Source organism: Phytophthora cinnamomi (assembly GCF_018691715.1).
Source record: "Phytophthora cinnamomi strain GKB4 chromosome Unknown Contig81, whole genome shotgun sequence".
In the NCBI taxonomy this organism is placed as follows: Eukaryota; Oomycota; class Peronosporomycetes; order Peronosporales; family Peronosporaceae; genus Phytophthora; species Phytophthora cinnamomi.
The window spans coordinates 903,276-929,254 of record NW_027151014.1 but is presented as its reverse complement, the minus strand read 5'-3'; the positions used below and the strand labels follow the sequence as shown (position 1 = coordinate 929,254).

The 25,979-nt window shown below is 52.9% G+C and overlaps 6 protein-coding genes across 8 annotated transcripts; 3 read left to right on the top strand and 3 right to left on the bottom strand.

Moving 5' to 3' along the window:
* Positions 1 to 842: 842 nt before the first annotated feature.
* Positions 843 to 4,635, top strand: IUM83_12537 (uncharacterized protein; the record flags this gene model as incomplete). Its single annotated transcript, XM_067937168.1, has 2 exons — positions 843 to 1,177; positions 4,374 to 4,635. 2 exons carry the CDS (start codon positions 843 to 845, stop codon positions 4,633 to 4,635), a joined length of 597 nt encoding a protein of 198 aa, XP_067785226.1.
* A 1,094-nt stretch (positions 4,636 to 5,729) lies between these two features.
* On the top strand, positions 5,730 to 7,146 carry IUM83_12536 (RNA methyltransferase, TrmH family, group 3; the record flags this gene model as incomplete). Of its 2 annotated transcripts, none has more annotated exons than XM_067937167.1 (6): positions 5,730 to 6,227; positions 6,300 to 6,360; positions 6,432 to 6,547; positions 6,697 to 6,843; positions 6,915 to 6,981; positions 7,058 to 7,146. In XM_067937167.1, 6 exons carry the CDS (start codon positions 5,730 to 5,732, stop codon positions 7,144 to 7,146), a joined length of 978 nt encoding a protein of 325 aa, XP_067785177.1. The 2 variants fall into 2 exon arrangements, with proteins under 2 accessions (XP_067785177.1, XP_067785176.1); XM_067937166.1 differs by having other exon boundaries at positions 5,730 to 6,250; positions 6,300 to 6,337.
* A 28-nt stretch (positions 7,147 to 7,174) lies between these two features.
* On the bottom strand, positions 7,175 to 10,548 carry IUM83_12535 (uncharacterized protein; the record flags this gene model as incomplete). The annotated part of the gene is made up of 5 exons (XM_067937165.1): positions 7,175 to 7,303; positions 7,385 to 8,026; positions 8,098 to 8,460; positions 8,536 to 8,596; positions 9,203 to 10,548. 5 exons carry the CDS (start codon positions 10,546 to 10,548, stop codon positions 7,175 to 7,177), a joined length of 2,541 nt encoding a protein of 846 aa, XP_067785223.1.
* A 4,185-nt stretch (positions 10,549 to 14,733) lies between these two features.
* On the bottom strand, positions 14,734 to 15,294 carry IUM83_12534 (uncharacterized protein; the record flags this gene model as incomplete). The annotated part of the gene is made up of 1 exon (XM_067937164.1): positions 14,734 to 15,294. One exon carries the CDS (start codon positions 15,292 to 15,294, stop codon positions 14,734 to 14,736), a length of 561 nt encoding a protein of 186 aa, XP_067785175.1.
* Positions 15,295 to 17,823: 2,529 nt separating this feature from the next.
* IUM83_12532 (Integrase catalytic core protein) lies at positions 17,824 to 25,955 on the bottom strand (the record flags this gene model as incomplete). Of its 2 annotated transcripts, XM_067937161.1 has the most annotated exons (4): positions 24,488 to 24,683; positions 24,769 to 24,892; positions 24,962 to 25,647; positions 25,765 to 25,955. In XM_067937161.1, the coding sequence occupies 4 exons, from the start codon at positions 25,953 to 25,955 to the stop codon at positions 24,488 to 24,490; spliced, it is 1,197 nt and encodes a 398-aa protein (XP_067785232.1). The 2 variants fall into 2 exon arrangements, with proteins under 2 accessions (XP_067785231.1, XP_067785232.1); XM_067937162.1 differs by lacking the exons at positions 24,488 to 24,683; positions 24,769 to 24,892 and adding an exon at positions 17,824 to 17,833 and having other exon boundaries at positions 25,612 to 25,647.
* Positions 19,962 to 21,437, top strand: IUM83_12533 (uncharacterized protein; the record flags this gene model as incomplete). The annotated part of the gene is made up of 1 exon (XM_067937163.1): positions 19,962 to 21,437. The coding sequence occupies one exon, from the start codon at positions 19,962 to 19,964 to the stop codon at positions 21,435 to 21,437; it is 1,476 nt and encodes a 491-aa protein (XP_067785180.1).
* Positions 25,956 to 25,979: the final 24 nt, after the last annotated feature.

Genomic DNA, 25,979 nt, shown 5'->3' with positions numbered 1-25,979 from the left:
TCGGGCGTATTTTTACGTACGGGACATGAAACGATTAAGTATGGGAGAATTGATGTGAGTGATGGTCGGATGACAAACGTGATATGTGGATCGCCACACTTGATGAGCAAGATCTGTAAATCGCAAGTGTCGCAAAACGGTATACTTTTAAGTAGGTTGCACCTTCCTGACATCGAGTCACTACATGTAGGCGTTATAACATATTATGTGGTACATGCTCTTCAGTGTACGCGTAGGTTTACGACATTTGTTAGTGAACGAGTGCAGCAAGGTACTGCTTAGCTCGGGCTGATCATGTCGAGCAGCTTTTCAAACTAAACACGTGGATGTAAGGCAATCATCGTACTGCAATGGTTATGCTGGATCCGCGCAAAGTTAATCCTGTTAGCTATTTGTTTTGTTGGAGACAGCCTCCGATCTGCTGCGGATTCTCGGTGGGCAGTGCGCAGGGAACTTTGGCAGAACCATCGTCTTTGAGAGCTAGCGTCGACAAATACTACGGCCTGCATTTGTCTGTAGTAGGCTGCGACGTGAAGCCATCTCTCAACCTAGGGCTTCTCCGTGGCTCGTCCCAGACAGCCCCCGCTAGCGACCTATAGAACGTTTGTTATACTGGGAACAAACGTTCTATAGGTCGCTCCAACAAAACAAATGGCTAACAATACCAACGGATTATGTACCACGTAACACGTAATTCGAGTTGACGCAATTTGTTGGAGCGACGTATAGAACGTTTGTTATACTGGGAACAAACGTTCTATAGGTCGCACCCCTCATTCTTCGGGTGTTCCCAGTATTAATACCGTCACTGCGATTGGTGTATCACGATAAGCCAGACGAGAATGAAGCGCCTTGGGGAAGAGGATGCCGACGGAAAGATTGCAACGAGCAGCGATGCCGATGGGAAGATGCTGCCGAACGAAGGAAAGAGGAGAACAGCTAACGACAACAGCGAAGAGAAAACAAGCAGAAGTGGTGATGAAGAGAAGGATGACAACAAAGAAGATGCTAGCGACAGCGAGGACGCCTCTCCCAGCCTTCGTCTGACTGCAGCATCTACTCCAACGTGTTGGAAGTTGATCCAGCTCATCAAGAAATTGAAGTTCACGGAATCCGACTGCAAGAAAATCATCGGTGCTTTAGAGCAGTCTAGGGACTTGTCTTTTCTGGGTACACGGTGTGTTGGCCAAGAGGACCCCATCAAAGGTCCTCGCTGCCTTCCTTTGGCTTTTCCAGAATATTTTACGAACGACGCTGACGTCACTGAAGATCTCATTGCTACAGATCAGGATAAAGAGCTCTGGCTACGTTTTGCAAAGGCAAATTTCAAAGGGACACACATTTTGGAGGAGACGTACCCGGACGAATCTGGACAACGACTGGATCTTGTTTCTACTTTGATGGGGGCGTACGACCGCAAAAATGAGCAAGCTCTTCAGATCAATGTTTGCTCGTACTCCGGTCATGGAATTTCAAAAGAAGATGCGGAGGAGCTAAATACACCCGGACTTGCTGAGTATATATATGAAAATCAAAAAGGCGAACACGGTATCGTGGAATGGAATCACCTTGGATATCTCTCACGTGTTACACGTGACAACCCGTCAAAATTTCAGTTCCAAGTCGGTGACGGAATTCTTTTCCCCCAGAACATGCAAGGCTTTCCACTGTTCGTTGGAATCAAAGATATTGCATCTTATTGGCTGGAAGAGGTGGCTAGTTACTCCAATAAGTTCCTTGTCGTAGTACTGGATTCATGCTACTCCGGCGGTGCGGCTGAGGTTTTGGCTACTCTGCTTGGATCATCGGGCATGGCATCATTGAGCGCTATTGTTATTCAATACGCGTGTCGTTCCGATGAATATTCGTACGCGGGCTACTTTACTCCGACTTTTATGCGCCTTCAGCACCAAGAAACCAGGCGTGTGATGAGTACGCTTTACGAGGCTGCGAAGGCACTACCAAGCCATACCTGGAATGATATTATGGCAGAAGAACCACAGCAGCACATTGGGCTTTTTGTGTCTAGTAACAGTGAAGACCCCCCTGGATTTGAGAATGAATCGACGCATCCAACTCTCTACTTTGAAAACACAAAATGGCCGATTGCACTGGTGAAGAGCCCACATTTCTTTCATTTTTGTCATCGCGTGTTCGGGTATGACACGGATACTCTCGATGCGAACGCAAAAGGTTTAAGAAAAGCCATCTCTTTCCCTTCAGCTTTACTCGAACAATTTCAGATGTTACTTGCAACACCTGGTGGATCTGACGTCACAATATTCAACTACTGGTTGACACACGACAAATTCGATACAAAGTTGGCGATCATACCATTCAAGTTTTTGATGAACGGCGAGACAGAGCGCGCATCTGCCCACTATCACCACAATGCGAATGGGAGCCTCAGTTGTGTGAATTATTTCCCGTGCAAGCAGTCCGAAAAGACCCTCCCTCCCTCAACGTCGAACCCATGGTTTGACAAGCGAAGTGGAAAAGATTATTCGCATACTGTCATGGCGGATGCAAACGGTAACCTCCCCGACCCTCACCATGACTTGTACATGAAGAGCCGACTTCACGTCACTGATGCAGTGTGGCTCGACAACTCCAACTGGTATATGGAGCTCGCGCATGACCCAACTACATATTGCTTCCGAGGCAGACATACACTTAAGCGAGGCCAAGTTGAAGAGTTGGCACTTGCAAATGTCCTCCACAAATGGGCGCTTAAGAATGTGGCTGGGTCCAAGCGCTACGGAGGGTCCGGCAGCTAGCGGTTAACTTGCTTGTTTTTGGAGCGGAGGAACGAGCTGGAACGCTCTCGACAACGTGAAATGCATCCGATGTACGGGCACAGCAGCTGCAACACCGGCAATGGTCAGTTGAACGCGGTCCTTCACGAATTACAACAAAACCGTTAGCAGCAGCTTCGGGGCACAAAACCTGCACCAGCATGACTGACCTCGGTGTTTGCTTCGTCATTGCTGTTACTACCGGAGTTTACGCGCACCCCCACTGTAAATGGAAATCTTGCCTTTTAGTATGATGGACACAACTATCTGGTTCGAACACGATTGCTTGTGGTGGTGGCTCTCGATACGCCAGTGTCCATGAAACCACACTTTTTGGGAGGCTTCTTTTCGTGGTCAAGTTGCTTGAACTTGTGGACGCAGGGCATTTCAGTTGTATCTAAACAGGTCCTGTTGTAAAGATTGATTGTGTCGATTTCCTGATCGAATACTGTTTCGCGATAGACATTCTCCGCTTGTGGCTGGCCGCATGTACAGGGCTCTCTTGTGTTTCCTTTTAAGCAGCTCTACATGGGCTGCTTGGTAGTTTTCCACGCGAAGTGAGCGTAGCGTTGGAGCAAGGCGGAATGAGCAAGCGGACGAAGCTGGGGAAAAGATGTTTTGAAGCAGAAGGAAGACATGACGACCAAGGCCTCAAATTGAAGACCCAAAAGTCCAGTTGTGCAGAAAATGGGTAGGTGGGCTGGCCAACGCCGATCCTGGACCAGGAATCTTGCCCCCCCCCCCCGCGCTGCCGCTGACGTTCATCTTGGAGTTATGGCGTCCTCAGGTGTCTTGACCTCGATCGGGGTTGAGGCCAGTATTCAGGTAGTGACCGCGCCACCGTACAAGTGCTGTGGACGTTTCACCAGCGTTGCGTCCAGCACCACGCCTGCCATATCGGAGTAGTTGTAGGAATTCAACCCACCCACCATCCGTGATAGTGGTTGCACTCGGCACCTTGCCCCTCAAGCAAGGCAAGGCACCTTCATGCCTTTGACCTTTACCAAATGAACCACATTGACCCCTAATCTGATTGAATGCTGCAAAGCTCAGTATTATCATGCACACGCTTGCTTTTCGACGCTACTACTTCCCCTGAAATATGGCAGGTAACATTTGAGGGCTTCCTTTCCGTCGCCACTACGTCCCCCGAAACATCACTAGCAACATTTGATGGTATAGAATTCGTAGACTTCACTTGGGCGGCGGGAAATGTTACAAACTGCCATCAAGAAATGCAAAGTCAATCAGATCTTGTCAATCACATATAACCAAGCCGTTAAGTTGATGGGGAAACATTCCACAAAGCTAATGGCGGCGAGAAAATTGCGTCAACTCGAGTTACGTGTTACGTGGTACGATAATCCGTTGGTACTGTCCACTGTGGACAGTACCAACGGATTATCGTACCACGTAACACGTAACTCGAGTTGACGCAATTTGTTGGAGCCAGGTGCGCGTAACTCGACTTGGTGCAACCTTCGCGCCACATCAGCCTGAATGATGTCGGCCTAGCAACTTCAACGACCTTGACAGGAAGTTTGGTGTTGGTGCGGAACAGCTTACATCACCACCCAGCTTCGGAGCGGGCTGCGGCCATGTTGGTCTACACCAAGTTCGCCCCGCCACGGACGAGCTACTCAAGAAGGCCGAGTCCGTGACCATCCTCACATACGACGAAAGCAAGCTATGGGCTGCAGATCAAGGTGCGAAGAAGGCGCTGGTCGGCAGCGAGATGGCCATTAGCACAGTTCACATGGCCGTACAGAAGGCCATCGCACCGGTGGCCAAGACGGCGGGCATCCAGCTCGAAAGAGAGGGCGTACACGCACCAACTTAGGCGATTAAGGCTGGAGCTTCGACTCCAGGTGTAGGTACGCCGAGAGTTGACAGGAAGCCGAAGCGCAAGGCTCAACTTCAGATCCGAGTGAACGGCTGCAAGAGTAGCGGAATGCTTTTAACCAAGAGCGAGCGAAGCTTCTGGAGCAAGCTAGTGACACGGCGCGAACCCAGGAAGACACTCATCGCCAAACTTGGTGGCAGTCCTGACGTGCCCCATATCGCTTGAGCGTTTCGACAATCCCGGCACGAAGAGCGGCACTGACGGCCGACTACGGCGTCCATGTGACGGAGAGACCGAACGTGGTAAAGAAGAAGGTACAAAACGTTCCTGCCTACTTCTTCTTCTGCTACTACAACGACGAGGGATTCATGAGCGGCGGGCAAGGGTGTCGGCAAGGGTGAGACGACTTTCAGCATCCCAGTGTGCTCGCTAAAGGTTTGCCACTGTAGCTCCGATTTTATAACGTGGTGCTGTCGACAGCCACCGCCGTGACAGACTCATTCAGCGCTACGCAGTCTTTCACAGCCACACAGGCATATTAAGAGTTAATATACGAGGGGATTTATTTGCAACTGAGGGTTCCGAGATTTTTCTAGTGCCCAGTATAACATTCTCGTCCTGTCGCCGAAAGAGATTTGCAGCAGTGTATCTTGCCATGACTTAGTATGAAAATTATCCACTAATATCGTGGAACGAAAAACATCGGAATGCGGGTAGTACTAGTAGTATTAAAACACTACGCAAGCACGTTTCCACATTTAGGTGAAGCGAATACAACGAGTTGATAGCGAACCGACCTCTGTGAGAAGTTTGTCTTGGTAGCAATAATTTTCCTACGACATTACAAGACGCTTAGATAATACTACATGGCCGACGATAGATAACTCCTGTTGTCACGGCAATAACAACAAAAAGAAAAAACTGTACCAGTGCCCGCAGCAACCCTTTACCGCACTGGTGTTCCCAGCCAAGTCGCAGACGACCTAGTATAATAACTTCGAGATTCTGTGAGTCGTACTTACCCGAAGTTTGATTTCCTAAAGTTAATACCCTCAAACCTTATCACTCGAAACGTGATCCCAATCAATTAGATGCTGCTCACTTCGCTCCTCCTACGCCGCGGTGTTGCGGGCTCCCCGCTGCCGCGCTCGCTCTCTGCGTGCTTCTCCTCGAGCTCCTACTCGGACAGCCAATGGTCTTCTCCGCCGCGTTCTCGTGGGGCCAAACCGACTCGCTGGGGCCCCCCAAGAGGTGACCGCAGAGGCGGAGGCGGCCGCTGGCGCGACAACGAGCGCCGCCCGCCCCTCACGCGCACCAACGACGGCGTGGATGTGCCGCAGCTGGCGGGCGAGGGCGTCTATGGCATCCACAGCGTGCTGCAGGCGCTGGAGAGCGGCCATCGAGACGCCCACGCGCTATACGTGCGGGAGGAGCGGACGGCGGTGGACGGCCAGCGCCCCAAGAAGAAGAGCGCGGCGGACGTGCGCGCCCTGGAGCGCATCCAGGAGCTGGCGGAGGCCAAAGGAGTGCTGGTCCACACGACGAGCAAGTGGATGCTGAACCATATTACAGGGGACAAGCCGCATCAAGTGAGAGAGACCCTTGACATGAAGTGGGGGAGTGGGGGTTCTCATATTTGATATTGGTGAAATGGCGGCTAGGGTGTGGTGTTGGACGCTGCCCCGATTCAGCTCAAGGAGTTCAAGCCTGCGGAACCTTCAGGTTGGGCTAGAGGTGGAATGGTAAGGTGGGGTGGTTGCTGACTGTTTTGGGGTTCTGAATGGTGCACTTAGTATTCACGGACTCGGAACGCTCGCCGGTGATTTTGGTGCTGGACGAGATCCACGACCCACAGAACTTTGGGGCGATCCTCCGCTCCGCGCACTTCTTGGGCTGCTCGGCGGTTGTTGTGAGCGATCGGAATAGCGCCCCGTTGTCTCCTGCTGTCTCGCGTGCGTCCGTCGGTGCATTGGAAGTCATGGTCGCGAATGTAAGCTTTTGTCGGTTTGGCTGATTCCCGACCGGTTTGATTTTTGCTGACGGGTAACGGTGCTGTAGGACAAGTTGATGAAGGCAAGGAACTTGCATGAAGTGCTTGCAGTCAGTGGCGACCTCGGCTGGCGTGTCGTTGGCGCCAGCAGTGGACCGAACTCCATCACGTCCACCAAGCTGTCAGCTGGATCCCAGCCTACGATCCTCGTTATGGTATGTTTGCTTTTGGGTTTACTGGAGCGATAGAGATAAATCTCTCATCTATCGTTGACACTGCCGAATAGGGCAACGAGCACCGCGGGCTCCGCAAGGGCATTCGTCAGTGCTGCCAAGACATCGTTATCATCCCTGGTACGAACGGACATGTTTGATAAACGTTTGATGAAACTTCGCTCGCTTTACTCAAACTGTAATTACTGCCACACAGGCCAAGCCACAGACGAAGACACGCGCGTGGACTCGCTCAACGTCAGCGTTGCTTCCGCGATCCTGCTCTACGAGCTCTTGCATCACTAGATCGTGTTAAAAAGTTGGCGATGTCTAATCATGCAGTCGACGATTTCGCTGCATGTCTCAGTGTGGAGCTTGTCCGGTGGAAAATTGGTACACGAACAGATGTCGATATTTCTTTGAAGATACGGGGACTTGTTTCTCCGGATCCAGGGGTGTTTGGCTGCGTATACAATGTTAAATCAAAATATAAGTCAATTCATCACCCCAACTTGAAACCGTCCCCAAGACATGACAAGCTTACCTTAACACTGCCGGGCAATGTAGGGTGCCCGAGGCACGCTGCCACGGTGAGTGCGGTCGGATCCGAAAATGGTGATACCGTTAGTGTGATAGTGTGGTCAACCATGTGCTTTCGCGGGCCTTGGTTGCAGATACGACTTGTTGGTACATGATGGTACTCCACATCGCCATTGGGAAGCACGCTCTTGACGTACACTTGAGTGACATCCCGCACGTTCGTCACTAAGAATCGAACGCGCTGCTCAAACGGCCAGTTCGCTGTAATTTCTCGAGGTTCAGGCTTCGCACCCACACTCGTAGTTGGTTCCAGAATCGAAGCATGAGCGATAGCAGGATGTCGATAGAGAACGCAGGAACTGCTATTCGCACGCGAAAATCGTCCATTTGCAGCTTCGATTAGCGCCGTAGGCCACGCCTTGCGAACGATAACCACGAAGGCACGCTTCAAATCGTCCAGGGAGCTAACATCGGATAGCAACTGTGTTGGCAACCACATCGCGTCTTGGCTTTGGTTGTCACTGACAAGGAAGCGCAGACGAGTTGCTTCTTTGGATATCCATCGAAGTTTTTCGATCCTGAGCAAACTGTCGCTGGAATTTTGCAGTAATGCGAGCACGAGTCCAACGCGGCCAAGTAATATCAACTAACACACCAGCACCAAATAATTAGTTGCGGAACACCACAGCATGATGAAAATATGGTCGTAATCAGTACCTGTAGCAATTCTGTGCGGGGCAATGAGCTCAGAGCAAACGCTTTGACGTAGATATCTGAGGTAACGTCAACCACTTCTTGGCAGCCCTTTCCCAGATCCGTGGGGAGACGCAGACTTGCAAACGCTTGCGCCTCTTTCTGACGTTGGTTGCCCACATTTACACTACTCGTGTGCCCAGAACTCACACTCGGACTGGTGCTAAGCATCGCCTGCATGGAAACATACTTGTGCGCAGTAGGAGCTGGTCCGGCTGAGGCATCAGGAAACGAATGCACATGCTGGCGCAGACGCACAATAACATCCGCGACCCGAACTGAAACATCAAGATCATCCACCGCGAATGCAGTCCGGAGTCGATGGATCTAACCATACAACACAATCAGTGACATCACGAACGTTTTAACGATCCCAGCAAAGCAATCAATCGTGGATCTTACCGCCTTGAGGTAATCGGCAATACTTCCATCGACTGGAGACTTTCGCAACATGTCCATCGAACTAGCCACATGAGACGACACGCTGGAGGCCGTTCGTGAGGCAACGAGGGGTGCGCTGGTAGGTGGGCTTTTTAAGAAAAACAAGCTCGACACGTCGGATGGAGACTTGTTCATGTCCTTCGATTGGTTGTCCGGTGGCAGTTCGGCATGACCAAGCAGTGCTTGGCATACGCTTTTCAAAAACCGACACTGGTCACTACGCTGAAGGGATGATTTTTGACGTATGCGGTCTGACAAAGCAACATCAGCGTTCAGCACCTTCGAGCACTTTTTCCCGAGATCTCGCACTACGGCAAGAATTCGCTTGTCCCAACAGTCAGCGCCGTCGTTGTCTTCGCTGTCGCTGTCTGCTGAAGAGCGATCGAACGAAGTGGATGTCACACTGTCGAGCACAAAGTCTACAATGCGCTGAACAGCCCATGCGCTTGACAAGTCACAGCACTGCAGCGCAAGCAAGATATCGACAACCGCGGACTTGATCCTACTATCTGAGTCGGAGGTAGCGCTGCGAACCAGGCAGCTTAAATCTGCGCTGGAGATGGTAAAATCAGTCTTCGTGTTAAGCGAGTTTCGGCACGCCAGCAACCCCCCGAGCGAGCTCACTAACACGCGACACAGCATTGCGGCGCTCGGTACACTTGCACGAGGAAGGGCGTCAAAGTGCGCCGTAATGGCTCGTTCCACCGCTCGTTGACTCCATCGCCCCACACCAGCATCTGGCGTCGTAGCCATTTCACACAATCGTAAAATGGTGCGCGAGGCTTCAGCCGCCACATCCACATCAATATCTTCCAGCAGTGACAGCAACACGCCACTCGACATCATGCGGCGCGTGTTCATCTCCACAATCTCAGGCGGGACATCCACCACAGCTTCATCGATCTGCGTCTTGAGCACAGCGTGCTCCACCACCTCGCTCGCAAGCACTCGCGAAAACGCACGCAGACAGCGAGCAACTTCGACGCGCACTGAATCCGACACGTCACTACCTGCCATGCACAGCACATAGAACGCCTTCTCTGGCAAAAACAGTGTTGTCTTCGTCACTGCCTTGTTCACTGACGTCGGAAAAAACCTGCTACTCGCAACTTCATGCTGCGGGTGGAGATCCGCCAGTGCCACCAGCACCTGCGCCGCCAGCACCCGCACCTCCTCGTTCTGTGCAAAGAGCACGAACGCCGCCAGGCGGTCGAAATGGTCCGCCACGGCGTCCTTCGCCCCCGGGGCCGACGCCGTCTCCGCCGCAAAGCAGCGGCCTGCATCATGCAGCCTCAGGTATCCGCGCAGACAGATGGCCTGCATGCCGGCGTCGTGGTCCTGCACGCACACGTGCAGCAGCGCCTCCACCTGCTGGAACTTGCTTGTGAGCATGAGGCAGTCCACCACGATGCGCAGCATGTCGCGCCGCAGCTTGAAGTCCTCGCCCACGCTCATGCACTGCATGAGCTGCTCGCCCATGGCGTCCACCTGGATCATGGGCTCCACCACGGCGGGCTTGACGGCCAGCAGCCGCCGCAGGCCGCGCACGATGGCGCCCACGACGATGGCGCCGCTGCTGCCGGCGTCCTTGCTGGTCTGATTCCCGTCGCTCTCGGCCTGCGTCTGATTCTGCTGCAGGAAGGAGAAGAGGAAGTCGATGGCCGCCGCGGTCTTGGCGCCGGGTGAGACCGCGGCCGAGCTGTACTGCAGCAGAAGGCGGGCCTGTAAATGGGGGTCGGAGGTGCTCTGCAGCTTGGCGCGGATGGCGTCCAGCACGCCCATAGGGTGAGCTTCTGGGCGCTGTCCTGACGTCAATAGAGGGCGCTGAGAGGCGGGAGAGGCCTCGAATGAAACAGGGGGGAACGGAGCGGAGATGCGCGGGCGCTTGGACTCCGGGTCGGCCGCGGGGGCCGCGCTGGTGCCGCCCGACGACGACGCCTCCCACTCCCGGTCGCGCTTGACTGAAGAGCTCATTTTGCAGATTATTGAGTTTTTTTTTGTGTACAGACACGTGTTGGTGTGCAATACACGAAATGAAGTGTGGCCACATACATGGCTACACAGCCTATTCTGATGCTGTGAGAGGACGATGGGAAGGCGCAGCGCAATAGGAGCAAGCCCGTGAAGCTCGAGGGCTGGTAGAACAGGGGGTGCTCGCGTCTTCCGCATTAGCGCCCCCGAGGACGGCGTCACTGCGCCACTCCACGGGAGGGAGTCACCCCAACCCGGATACTCCAAGGATTACGCTTCGCTAACGTTTACAGTAAAAACAGGAATTATTTTACTGGGAACACCCGAAGAATTAAAGGGGGGGGCGGATTAATTGTGTGCGCGTAACTCGACTTGGTGCAACCTTCGCGCCACATCAGCCTGAATGATGTCGACCCAGCAACATCAAAGACCTTGACAGTAAGTTTGGTGTTGGTGCGGAACAGCTTACATCACCACCCAGCTTCGGAGCGGGCTGCGGCCATGTTGGTCTACACCAAGTTCGCCCCGCCACGGACGAGCTACTCAAGAAGGCCGAGTCCGTGACCATCCTCACATACGACGAAAGCAAGCTATGGGCTGCAGGTCAAGGTGCGAAGAAGGCGCTGGTCGGCAGCGAGATGGCCATTAGCACAGTTCACATGGCCGTACAGAAGGCCATCGCACCGGTGGCCAAGACGGCGGGCATCCAGCTCGAAAGAGAGGGCGTACACGCACCAACTTAGGCGATTAAGGCTGGAGCTTCGACTCCAGGTGTAGGTACGCCGAGAGTTGACAGGAAGCCGAAGCGCAAGGCTCAACTTCAGATCCGAGTGAACGGCTGCAAGAGTAGCGGAATGCTTTTAACCAAGAGCGAGCGAAGCTTCTGGAGCAAGCTAGTGACACGGCGCGAACCCAGGAAGACACTCATCGCCAAACTTGGTGGCAGTCCTGACGTGCCCCATATCGCTTGAGCGTTTCGACAATCCCGGCACGAAGAGCGGCACTGACGGCCGACTACGGCGTCCATGTGACGGAGAGACCGAACGTGGTAAAGAAGAAGGTACAAAACGTTCCTGCCTACTTCTTCTTCTGCTACTACAACGACGAGGGATACATGAGCGGCGGGCAAGGGTGTCGGCAAGGGTGAGACGACTTTCAGCATCCCAGTGTGCTCGCTAAAGGTTTGCCACTGTAGCTCCGATTTTATAACGCGGTGCTGTCGACAGCCACCGCCGTGACAGACTCATTCAGCGCTACGCAGTGAAGCGAATACAACGAGGTGATAGCAAACCGACCTCTATGAGAAATTAGTCAAGGCAACAACGACATTGCAAGACGCTTAGATAATATTGCATGGCCGACGATAGATAACTTCTACTGTTGTCACGGCAAAAACAAAAACTGTACCAATGCCAGCAGCAACCCTTTACCGCACTGGTGTTCCCAGCCAAGTCGCTGACGACCTAACGGAAAACGCCAATTAGTATTGCGGTGCCAAATAGAATACCCCCTGTAGAATCCGATCATCTCATTGACTATACAATTCCTATTGTACCTACGCCAATTAGTATACCTCACGTTGGCATCCTAGAGTACAACATCGAAAATATTGTCAGTTTTCAATTCGCTGTCAACAACAAGCACCTGCGCCAACCAATCAACGCCACCATGCCTGGATTTCGCCTCGCCAAGACCATGTCGGAGAAGAAGGGGGTCGTCACGTGGATCGAGGAGCACCAAGAGGTCCCAGCAAGGGCTGCCAGGAAAAACTTTCGACTATCATTAACGAATGGAAATCGTCGGACCGCGTGCAGTACACGAAAGGTGGAAACCCGAAGCAGCCTCAAGTTACAGACGTTACTCAGTGGGTGGAAACAGCCTGAAAAGATGTGCCTGACAACGTTATTACTCGGTCTGTGGTAGCGGCAGGATTCGTTCCCTGTTACCAAGATTGGCACATCAGTCGCCATGACGTCTATGGAGAACTATTTTACCGCAAGTGGCTCTCTCGCGACGATGATTCCGATGACAACGATGTTGAAGAGGATCTTCTCGAAAATCTGGACGAGTTCACGATTTGGGACTCCGAGGATTCCGCCTAGGCAATAGTGTACCTCCTCCTAATAGTGTACCTTGCTAAGAGTAAAGTGTGTTCAATTCGATTGTATACAGTGCACTAATTGACATTTTCCGTTAGTGTTCTGGGTGGTACCAGCTCAGCGGCACACTCCTTCATTTGTCATGCTCGACACCAGTGGCGGCCACGAGCGTGGCGTCACGTGCTGTCATTGAAGGACGGCAAGACTTGTTGTGTCAACATTGAAGTAGGTTAGTACCAGAAGTAGACCCTAGTCGTAGAAGCTCATTGTGGAATTGGAAGCTCACCGATGGGGCCCCGTGGCGGGGGCCGAAATCGATATGAGCAGCCTCTAACGAAACAATCAAATTGAATTGCCTACCTGTCGACGCCGGAGCTCAGAACACCTAGTACCAATCAAAAAGGTAGAAACACATTACTGGCCGTCAGAGATCCACTTGATCTCCCCCTGCCGGAACGCCCGCCTCGTGCGTTCGTTCCAATTTTATTAAGAGATTAGTCAATAACCTCAATAGAGCTAGCAAATGCCAACACTATACTCGTTCTCGTCCTCGTACAACCACTCGCACGCGTTCAAGTAGCACGCTGACTGTCCCCAGATCCCGCACGTGACCCTTCTGAACCCCCCCCCCCCGGACCTCAGTGTCCGCCGTTGCTTCCACCCACGTCGTACGCCGCCTGGAACCCACTCATCGCACCGCTTGCTGCCGCACTTGTAGCCCACAGTGGCGTCTCCTCCACCACACTCGTTCTCAGTTACTCTCGGCTCGGGAGCTCTCTCTCCACCTCGTCCAATCCGTAAGAGGGGCGCTCACTTCGCTGCCGACCTCCCTTGTCCGATTCAGAAGTGACCCTTCACCTCGACTCGTCCGATTTGTAAGTAGGGTACTCACTTCGCCGTCGCCCGTCCAATTCGCAAGTGAGGCGCTCACTACGCCGTCGCCCGTCCAATTCGCAAGTGGGGCGCTCACTACGCCGTCACCCTCACTCGTCCGCACGTTTACTCAACCGACCGCCTGGAGGTACTTCAACGCGCTCGGCAGCACGGCGGTCGCGCTCTCCACCAACGCGCGTCCTCCGATCGTGCCACTCGCACGTCTGATTCTCCTTAGCGTTCCCGCAACGCATCCCCAACAAACTCGCTCTCTGCTCGTCGTGCTCGCTGCACTCGTCACGCACGTCGCGTTCGTCAAGCACGTCGCGTTCACCGCGCACATGACGTCCATCTCGTACATGTGCCTGCTGAAGGCCCACCCGTAGACCTCCACTGTTACACAGATAATGATTTTTTTATTTAATACAAATATTATTTGTCGACAGAGCTATCACTGCTGACAAATTCGTCTCCCATGTCAATTGCTCCGTCTTGTAGCAGTTCCGAGACAAGGAAGGAGGTCGAGAGTGTCCGCTATTTTACCAGCATCGTCGTCAATCTCAGCGCTCTCTACACACCGTGTGTCCCCAAGTAACCCCACCTTTGTAAACCCGCCAATAACCGTCCTAGCCTATATTTAGTCAATCTAAGCTCCGATTTACGGAGTAGTCTCACCTCAAAAATATTGCACCACTATTGGCTATAAAAGAGTTCGCTTAGGAAACGAGTTCGCTTAGGACAGGAGCAATACGGTAATTTGGTGTGTTTTATCGATCAGGGCCACTCAGTGACTCCAGAGGGCCACCCGTAGACTTAAGAATCGTCGGAGGTTACAAGCATCCCACAAGTGGTGGAATGCTTCCACTCACCTGTGCGCGAGGTAACCACGCGCGAGTCAAACCACAAGTTCGTGTGGCACGATACCAGCGAGGTCAGCAATATCCATGGAGGACCAACAAACGCGAGAAATGAGATCGTACTGGAAGGACAAAAGGCGATGTTGAGAGTATTATGGAGAGTGAATAATACATCCATTGTGGTAGTAGTACAGCTGACTTACAAGCTCGTACTTCTACTGTTTTATAGAGTGGGGTAGAGCATGATACTACACACTCACTAGCGGTAACTCACATGCCACACTTCCTAACCTAGCACCACTTCCCAGCGAGAACTGTCATGTGCAAGTTCAGTTAAGTTTTAGCTGGCTGTTGGTCGGTTAGACCATTGCAGCCATTCCGGAGTTAATTTGTGGCTCACTGGTCGCCGGAGCAATCCTCGTCCAGATAGCACCAACCGAGTCAAGTTCCACTCCGTCGGTACCAAAGAACCCACCCAATTGATAACCGGGTTCAGCGTGGTCAGCTCCAATCTTGGTCGCTCGGGTACCCCCACAGATGCTGTGGTTCTTGTTGGTGGTGAACTCGATGAACCGGACGCGCGTGTGGCTGTGGTACTCACCCCAGTGAGCCTCGATGCCCGTGACATACTCACCCTCGCCCAGGGTGAGGGTGTTGCCATCGCCGCCGCCGCCGCCGTGGTACAGGTCGTATGGGGTCCCGTCGGGGCCGACAAAGTTGATACCGACGCCGTTCACGCGCTCGCCAGTGCGAATGGTAATGGACTTAACCTTTTGACCTGGGTTCACTTTGTCCATGTCCGAGTACGCGTCTCCGTGCGGGCCGCCGTAGGTCTCGCTAATAATTATACCGTCTCGGAGCGCGACAACACCAGTTGCGAGTAGCGCCGCTGTCGCCAGGGTCTGGGTCAGGAACTTCATTGTCGCCGCTTGAGCTTGTTGTTGGAGGAAGGAGGCGAAACCAGAAATGAACTTCGGTTCGAGTTCGCAGGAGTTCTTTCCGATCCCCGCGTCGTATTACGCGACTGTCGGCTACACTGAGTGTGCGTGCATATGTTCGGTGTGCCTCGGGTTGCACAACTTATTTTAATAGGTATTAAAATATCTACGCACAGTTTCATATATTCCGTGTGTCTCGTTTTGCACAACAATGAAGATTCCGCATGGATGGGTTAGGATTGAAGAAAGGATAGGTTGATTGTGCGTTGTGTCGTTTTTACGTGCCACTAAATTAGGTTAGCGGCTAATAATCTACTGTTGTGGGGGAACCCCACGTAAAAGTGCCATCCCCTCGATGCCATCAGGTACGCTATATGAACGCAGTATTGCATGTAATGCATAATGCATTATGTATCAGACAAAGTTCGCAATCACTGATAAAGCTTTTTAAGGAGATTTGCTGTAAAAACTGCTTTGCACTTCGAAGTATGAATCATAATATAAAAGTTGGTTAGATTACTTAAGTACACGAATGTTGGCAATCCATGTTGCACTACCAGATGTTGGCAACAGCACACCTACAAGTATGCCAGTGCATCCTAGCGAGGGTAGAATTCAATTTAAACGCACGCAAATTGTGTGTGTGGTTTGGGTGTGTGTTTGTGTGGTTTGTTGAGGACTGGCACATGCGCGGCGGAGATTGAGGCCTTTAAAAACCTTTTCACGCAGACCGGACATCTGCGTTCACTATAATACAGGTGGGAGCTTCGCGTGTCCGAAGAACCAGACACAAAAGCATCAGGTCATAGGACACGGTTCAAGATCATCATGATCAATGCCTTGATCATGTCCATTCATCATCACTAGACCTCTTGCCGAGTTGACTGTAAAATTGGCATAACCGGGATATCTGGATTCATGGCCATTCTTAACGGAGCGGGTGTGCTGTAGGCTCGGTAGGCCCGGGTAGGCTGCGCACCGGCTCTGTGCAGCAGTCGGGACTACCTCGAGGGAATTTTCGATCACGGATCGGTAGGCTCCCTACGCCCACCACGAGGGTGTGTGTGCGCTGTCCGTGGTAGGCTGAGACAATTTCTCTGACACAGGTACAGTCTGGTACAGCGGCCTACCGCCCTACACTCCGTCATTCTTAACGACGACGCGCAGAGTGGCTCTCTCTGCGCACACCGCACACCCAGCCTACCGCTCCGTTAAGAACGGCCCTCAACGACCGTCTGTATTGTGACACTCGCCTGGTTTTTACTGCGCAATTATACGTGTACTGTATACAGTCTTTTGCCTGAATAAAGAACACCTGATATATATTCAAAGCCCAAGGTCATCGGACTATACAGGCAAAATGCTTGAGCCTCGAAAACAGCAAAAAGCTAAATTATGTTAATTGAGAATAAAGCTGATATCATGTCGATCTCCTCGGTTTGCGGTCTGTGATTGGCGGAATCGTTGTAGATACCATCTAATTGGCGGAATCCCAAGTTCAACCCTTCTTGTACAGTGCGACCCCCCGTTTTCGCGGAGGGTGGACCATAAAAGAAACGAGAGGGTAATAAACTATGCCATGGACAATAAAATGATTTGCTATTTGATACTATATTTCACTTAATCCGGGCCTTATAAATGAAGCCTGTGCGGCACCAGCAGTTGCGAATAGTTTCATCGGAGATCTTTTTAAAGCCTTCAGAGCAACACTTCATTGCGGAGAAGAGATCCACAGTCATGTTGGGTTAAGACAAAGTTCGTGTTTCTGAGATAGTGTCAGCGTAGTGTACCAGGAGGGGCGACGCAACATTTGTTCGACACACAGAAATGTTTAATGAGGGCAGGGGTATGAAAAGGTCTATGCACCCGAGTTTAAGTCAATCTCGGAGAACGTGTCATCCCTCCCTTGATACAGGGAAAACCTTTGAAAACGGAGATGTGCACGCCACTTGCGCAATCCAGTCCTATCCCAAAAGCTATCGTCCGAGTGCCTCCGAATGTGCGGAGTATCATTTCTAACAGTTTATTAGAGGTCAGCAGCCGCGAAAACGGGGGGTCGCACTGTAGCAGTGCAAGTGGCTACAACTTCAGTAACATCAGAAACAGAAGGTTATCAGCTTCCACCTGTTCTTTATTTAGGCAAAAGACTGTACACCGGTACATGTATGTAGGAACGACGAATTAATCATACATTGTGCTAAGTAGCGCTTACATATGCCACTGAGAAACTTCGGCATACGATCAGCTAACACCTGGTACCATCAGATATGTAATTATTATAAGTCATGTTCAGGAGGTGCACGTAAACATGAATGCATTCATCCCTGCCCCGAAGTTGAATCAACCCGCCAAAACGCCAAGACCACTTCCGAACTCAAGCCACCTCAGTAAAACCTCTGTCTGCACACCATGTCCACCGCTACATGTAGCAACAAGAGCAAGTAGTCCACCAAGCAAGTGTTTCCAGTCTGGAGCAGCAACCACTCTCCAAGTTGAAGATGCTAAAGTTCCCTAGCGGTAACTGTAACACCCACACATACAGGCAAGCATCCCACGAGCAGAGGCCCAAGCGAGCAAAAAAAGTCAACTTGCGAGCTCTCGCCAATCAAACAAGGTGTTAGAGCTCCCCTACTAAGTATGCCCGCAACGAGCGGGGCCTCTGCTCTATTTTAATGAATCCCGGTCCGGTAATTTATTTTATCCAATATATACGCATCGAGCGGGGATTGGTTGCGAATTCATCGTGAGCGCTCAAATACCCACGAGCGCGCTCGCAGGCTTTTTGCTGCTCGTGCTCATTCCCGCGAGCAGCGCTCCGTGGGACAGGTGTCCCCGCTTAAGGGAGGAATTTCCATGCCCCAGTACATTAGTACTGGATTTCCCCAGCAGCCTATATAATTACTGCAAATTTCCATTTGTAGTCAGTACATAGTAAGCGTCTGCCCGTTAGGTTCGTTGCCCTTCAAAACACAGTAGTGGTGTAAGTTCGCACACATTTGAATTGACTTGGGAAACCCACGCTAACGCTTGAGGGCTCTCTTCTATTGGCTAATATTGGATAAAGGTGCTCTGTCCTGCTTGTACTAGCACACGGGTTATACAGCAAGATAATGGCGTCGCCGTTACCTTGTTGTGCGCTTGAGTGTGTCCGCTGTGCTACCACCCTTGTGGTGCCCACTCCCGTGAACAACGGTTAGCGCGCAAAGACATGTATTCCGACTAAATGTGGTCGTTGGTCAGGCAGTGACAACCCTAGATGTAGAATGAGCACTCTGTTCACATTTTAAGTTGGCTACTACTGTAACGGGGTTACACGAGGAGATACCATTTTGGTGTAGCTTACACAAGGGTTATCCCTGGATGAAGTACGGCCGCGGGCGAACCATTAGGAATGAATTAGAGCTAGTTATAGCTGATAGTGAAGTGCAGATACTTGCACCTTAGGCGGCGAAGCCGCAGTAAAGAAATCAATACAGTTTGTTTTTTGCAAGGAAGTCTCTGTGACTTGTTCTGAGCGGGTCCTCGGATAGGACCCTGCTGGACTCTTGGAGTCGTTAAACCGTCCTCAGTGCAAGGAGCTACGGCAGCCCCGCTACCTCGGTAGCACTTGTAGTCAATCCCTCACCAGAGTCTGTCAGACTGTACCTCTGTGAGGATGGAGCAAGCTGCGTTCGCGAACCTGGCCCCAGGCCAACAGGAAGCGCTTAAAAAGATGGTGTCTCTGTTGGGCCGGAGGGCGTGGCGCACCTTCCCTCGCAAGGCCCGGACGCGGTTAGCGCGCGTCCGGAGGCGTTCTCAAGTTATGAGAGTGCTCTGCTGGAGCACATCCAGCAACGGATGATCGCGACGGCACCTATGATGGTGCCGTCCGCGCCACAGGGCGGGTCTAGACCTGACCACTCTTGTTGAGTGTCAAGACGTTTGAAGGTCTAGAGGCAGAAAATCTCTTACTCTGGATTCGAGAGGTCGAGATGGCCATGGAATCCGCCCTGCTTCAATCAGAGCACCAGCGCGTAGCGCTTACCATCTCCAAGCTCAGCGGACGAGCACGTGAGTGGGCGCTTACAAGCGGGTCGTCGGTGGACCAAGTCATCCTGTAGTGGGTCTAACTTGACTCACTACTTTAGCGTACACATTGCGCTACGTGTATGAGGAAGCGTAGGTACTTAGTAATTACTTGCGTTAATTATACTTGAGTACACAAGTATAATATAAATCAAATAAAGACTCCAAGTGACTTAGATTAGGTAAAATGAGAACTGTATTGTCTGTAAATTGATCTTCCTCCTCAATCTGCTAAAACTGTTTATCATCTATGAAAGGGGTTGACAGCGGCTGGCTGTCAGAGCCCCGCCAATATGCACGTCTCTAATTGGTAGAAAGATGCTGCTTTCTACCAATAGGATCTTTGGGTAGGTGTGGACCACTCATTGTGGTGGCCCACTTCAATGTATCCATTGGTGTGACTTACACCAAGGTGAGGAATATCTTGAACTTTGAACAGATATTTTATCTGTTAAAATCACAAGTGGCTTGTAGCCACCTGTGCGTGTAACCCCGTTACACCATCCCTCCCTTAAGGTTAGACGCGCGGGGTCTCCGCACGTCAATTCTCCTCGTTTGGAGAAGAAACCCGCGCTCATACAACGATGAGCGCGCCCCAAGAGAAGAAGAACCCGAAGGCGGTGGAGAGTCATCTCTCCATTGATGACTACTTCGAGCGCCAGAAGGCGAAGTATGGCGACGTCGTCGACTTCAACGACGACGATGAGGGCATGGAGGACGAAAAGGACTCGTCCTCAAAGCGCAGAGACTCAGTGTTGAGCGAGTCGATCGACCCCCACGCTAACAACATTCGCCCGCGTGAAGGGGACGAATCGGACGCTTCGAGTTCGAAGCGTTCGCGAACTGAGAGTGATACCCCACTCGCTTCCGCTGGGGCTCTCAGTTCTCCGCGCGCTGCAACTGCAGCGCGTGATTCCAAAGCTCAATGCTCTCCGCGCGCTGTGCCTGCAGCGCGCGATCCGTGGATGCCGTCCGCGTCCGAGATCTCGGACCGGTATGGGAACTCGGTACCTCCGAATGAGGTGCCGCTGTACGTATGCAGTGCTATCAAAGATGACGCCGTGGCTGCCGAGCAGCACTTCGATGCGGAGACGCATCCAAGGCGCGATTATTACATCGGACTCTTCCATGAGCTCCCATGGTTTCAAAGCAAGAAGCCGTCTTCTCGCAGCAAAGTGCCCGAGTGGCAGGCACTTTGTCAAAGTCGGAATGCTTTCGTTGAGAACTTCAACAAGAGGCCGAATGCTTACCGTGATCGGATTAAGCAAGCGCGTGATCGCTTCGAGACGTACTCGAAGCGTGGAAAGTTGGAGCAACTCCACGTTGCTGCGGAGGAGGCTAACGTGCCGTGCGCTGTGCCCGAAGGCTTTCAGTGCGCGAAGTGCTTCCCAGGCGCGGTCCGCTTGAGCGACCGCGACCTGAACGGGTACACGTCGCTCCGTGTGCCCGAAAGTCTCAAAGAGCTCCGTGCTAAGTTCTTAGCACGTGAGGGTTCGGGCGCTAGCGATGACCGCAGCGCTCGTGTTACTTCCGCTGCGCCAGCGCGTACTGCTCTTCGTACGCCCTCACCATTTCCGGAACGTCCTCCAGCAAGACGTTTCGCGGCTCCCATGTATCTTGATGGGGAGGAAATCCTCTCCAACGAATACGAAAACGAACCCCTTGAGGGTTCGTTTTCGGGATATTATGATCAACAATCCGCTCAACAATCCAGCGGGTTGAGCCGCGGGCGTCACGGATCGGCGGTGGCGGGGGTGGGAACATGTCCCGGGTATGATCAGCCCCGGGCTGATCAGTACGCGTCTCTCCACGACCGGGTGACCGCCGTGGAGCGTCTGCAGGGCGCTGAGTTCGCCGCCCTGAAGCAGGAGCTGGCGAGCCAGAAGGTCCAAGTCGCGGCGGTTTCGCAGACCGCCTCGAATATCCAGGTCGAGTTGGGGACCCAGATGAAGGGGTTGCTCCAGCGCGTCCGCGCGCTGGAGGAGAGGCTGCTCATCGCCGAGGCCAAGGCTTCCGCTTCTGCTTCGGCTCCTGCCGAGGCTTCGGGTCAGCCGAGCTAGATGGCTCGTGCTGCAGGTATGGCTTCCGCCGCCCGACGTAAAAGGTCGGATGGAGGCGCATGTTAGACGGTGTGTCTAGCGTGTAAGCGTTGCCGTGCCGTGCCAACACAGTGAACGGCCCGATGAGCGCGGAGCAAGCTTACTTGCTCCGAAATCCGAAACTGCATGTTTAGGCAGGTTTTGAGTAGCTAACAAAACCAATGAACTAACTTTGAATGCATTTGTGTTGCCTCTGCCCACATTGTCTGCGTTCAGCTTCTGTTGATCAACAGAAGCTGTTCTTGCATCCTGGACAAACCGGATCACGGCTTGTCTTTTGGTGATGAAATTGATTGCATCCGAGCTGAAGTCATTCAGCTCGCTCTCCGCTAGAGGCCCGGCCTCTGCGTGGTTCTTTGCGGTGTCTGCGCCCTGCGCAGACCCGTGGTCGTTGGCCTTGTTGTTGGGGGAGTCTGCGCCCTGCGCAGACTCATGTGGTTTGTCCATTGTTGCAGCTGACACTGTGCAAGTGTCAGCGGTTTTCTGCGGCTGCTGTATTGCAGTCGTAGATCCTCCCCCACTTAAAGTGGGAGCCATCACTCCGAGTAAACTCGGTAGACGTGGATGCCGCATGGCATTCACGTAGAACGGTGTATGCCCGGTCGAGGCATGCACTGAGTTGTTGATGGCAAATTCTGCCATCGATAAGCGCTCGCTCCAGTATTGGAACGAGTGAGCGTAGCTCTTCAAAATGTCGACGAGCACGCGATTCACGCGCTCGGTTTGACCGTCCGTCTGCGGATGATCCGCAGTCGACATTGAAAGTTGGCTCCCAAGAAGTGTAAACACTTCTTGGCACAGGTGCGCTGTGAAGCGCGGGTCTCTGTCCGACACGATGTCGGTCGGCATGCCATGGTGTTTGAACACCATGTCGACGAACAGACGGGCCGTCTGCTTCGCGGTCACTTCTGCCGGCACCGCAGCAAGATGGTACATCTTGCTGAAGCGGTCGACGAAGACCACAACACCGGTATTCCCTCCGCTGTCCGGGGGAAGACCAAAGATGAAGTCCAAAGACATGGACTTCCAACACTCCGACGGAGTCGGTAGTGATTGTAAGGGAGCCTGCGCGAATGGCGCAGGCTTTACGCGTTGGCATACCTCGCAAGCACGGATGTACTTGCGCACTCACTTATACTGGTGGTGCCAGTAGAAGTCGCGCGTGAGAAGGACGTATGTCTTCTCACGTCCGAGATGTCCCGCAGTCGGAGCATCATGATATTCGTACATGATCCTGAGTCGCAGGTCATGATCGTTCGGCACGGCAACGCGATCCGCGTTGTCGTCGACTGCATTATACAGCAGTAGTCCGTCGTGCACCCGAAAGCGGTGTGCACGCGCACGAAGATGCTTGGGCAGCTTCTGACGAGATTTGTCAGAAGGCGCTGTGCCATAGGCCAGCAAGAGTTTCGTGTCCGCGTCGTGCGCGTATGCGGCCCTCACATCGCCCAACAGAGACGATGTGGGTTTGCTCGATCGCATGGCGTCAATGGCATTGACGTCATCAGCTCCTGCATCATCCGGCCGACGTGATAACGCGTCGGCCACTACATTCAACCTTCCGGGTTTGTACTCGACCCGGAAGTTATACTCCGCAAAGAATGAGAGCCATCTCGCCATTCTTTGTGATATGTGTGGTGACTTCACTGCAGTGCGCAGTGATGCATGGTTGGTGTAGACCACAAACGGTCTACTTCCAAGCAAATACACTCGGAACTTTGCGAGTGCGTATTTCATGGCAAGGAGTTCCTTGTCATGTACCGGATAGTTGCGCTCAGCTGGTTTCAGCTGACGCGATTGGTAGTAGACGACACGATCACGGCCCTCGTGATCGTGCTGCATCAACGCACATCCGATCGCGAAGTCGGATGCATCACATACGACGTGGAATGGACGATCTTGGTCAGCCACTGCCAAGATCGGTGCATCAGTCAAGCCCCGCATGACTGCATCGAATGCCTTTTGGCAATCGGTTGTCCAATTCCACACAGCGTCCTTCTTAAGAAGCTGTGACAGCGGGCGGATCTTGCCCGCGTAGTCCTCCACGTACTTGCACAAGTACGTGGCCAAGCCTAGGAACTGCCTCAGTTCCTTGACACTTGAAGGCGTTGGCCATTCATTAATCACTCTGACCTTTTCCGGGTCAGGGCGAACGCCATTTTTCCCTACGAGAACCCCGAGGACGGGTATCTCACTCGCCCCGAAGATACACTTCTTCAGGTTCGCGTAGAGCTTATCTTTTCGCATAAGCTCACGTAGCTTTCGGAGATGCACCCGGTGCATCTAAATGTCGGTCTTCCCGTCCACAGCCCGGCTGTGGATGAACACGTCATCGAAGTAGCTCGGTGCGAAGTCGCGCACCGAGCGCAACAAGTGCGTCACGCACCTGTTGGAGGTCGCAGGGGCGTTCTTAAGCCCCTGCGACATTACTAGCAATTCCCAGAGCATGCCGCTTGGTGTTCTTCCTGCCGTGAGAGGGATGTCGCTTTCGCGCATTAGGATCTGATAGAATCCATCTCGCAAGTCGAGAGCACTGTAAACGGTGCTCCCGGCCATCGAAACGATGATAACATCTTTTCGTGGTATCGACGTCTGCGCCGATACAGTCGCATCGTTCAGCTTGTTATACGCATGGACGATGCGCCATCCACCCTGTAGCGTTTTGACACAGAACGTCGGAGCACTGTGCGGGGTGAAGAAGGTCGTAGTTGGGTCTTGCACTGGTTGACTTGGTCGTAGACACCGCCGAGGCTTGCGGCGAGGCGAGGAAGGTCACTTGGGGGTTGAATCGAAATTCAGAAATGATTGGATTGTTGGAGCTTACACCCTAGGCTAGTGCTAAAGACACGCGGCCATGCGTCCTATCAACTAGTGCGTCTAATCAACCATCATTCTACACTGCTCGTCCAATCAACCTACTTGTCTAATCAACGTGTGGTCGTATTGGACCGGTTCGGGTACCTCGGAACTGGTACAGTGTACCAAGGTCCAGTACCCTGCAACACGCCCCCTCAATGCGAACACGCGTGAACACCGAGCGCTGCCGTCAAGTCCTTGTGGCGTGGTCCGGCAAGTCCCTTGGTCATGATGTCGGCCAGCATGGTGGCAGTCTCGCAGTACTCGACGATCACTTCGCTGCGCTTGACTTCGTCGCGGATGTGATGGTACTTGATGTCGATGTGCTTGGCGCGGCCGGTTGACGGGGTTCTTGGTCATCTTGATGCACGACTGGTTGTCTTCGAAAATCTTCAACTCGGGCGTGACTCCGCCTGCAGCAACCAGGATCTCGCACAGCAGCTTGTGTACCCACTTGCCTTCTTGAATCGCCAAACTCAGTGCGATGTACTCAGCCTCGCTTGTCGACAGCGACACACTTGACTGCTTCTTGGAACCCCACGAGATCGGTCCGCCGGCGACTTGGAACAGGTAGCCCGACGTAGACTTGCGATCACTAAGATCACCAGCCCAGTCGGCATCCTAGTAACCTTGAAAGTCGATGTCCTTACCCGGCGAGAAGCGGATTCCGTGCGACTTGGTCCCTTGAAGGTAGCGGAAGATGCGCTTGACCGCAATCCAGTGCTCGACTTGCGGGTTCTCCATGAAGCGTGACACGTAGCCAACCGCGAACGCAATGTCCGGGCGAGTCGATGTCATCAAGTGCATGAGTGCACCGACAGCCTCGCGAAATGGTGCGTCCAACTTGGTCATGGCGTCGCTTGAGACTAGCTTCATGCTGATGTCGACCGGACTTGCAGCGGGTCTGCAGTCTTGCATGCCGAAGCGCTCCAGGATGTCGTTGATGTAGGGAGCTTGGCTGAGCGTAACACTGCCATCCGCGTTGTCGACCACCTCGATGCCGAGGATGAAGGAACACTTGCCACTGTCGGTCATCTCGAACCGCGACTTGAGTTGGCGCTTGACTTCCGCGATCATTTCCACCGAGCTTCCCGTCACTAAGACGTCGTCCACGTAAACCAACAGCAGAACGCATTCGCCGTCGACGACCTTGATGTAGAAACATGGGTCGTAGCTTGACACGCGAAAACCGATGGAGCGCACATACTCGTCGAAGGTCTCGTTCCAAACTCGCGAAGCTTGCTTGAGCCCGTAAATCGCCTTGAGCAGTTCCACGCACTCGAAACCGTCGTCCAGTTCTACGCCTTCAGGCACGCTGCAGAAAACCTTCTCCTTCATCAAGCCGTACAGGAACGCAGTCACCACGTCGAGCTGGTCCATCGGCCATCCGAAGTACTTGGCAACCGCAATGATCATTCGCGGCGTGACGTACTTGACCACAGGCGAAAACGTCTCGGTGTAGTCGATGCCATACTTCTGCACGAAACCTTTCGCGACGAGCCGAGCCTTGAACTTCTCGATCGATCCGTCCGCGTTGCGCTTGATCTTGAACACCCACTTGGTACCGACTGCGCGCTGGTTGTTGGGCAGATTGGCGGCGCGGAAAACACCTCGCAGCCGCATTGACTTGAGTTCGGCGCGAATTGC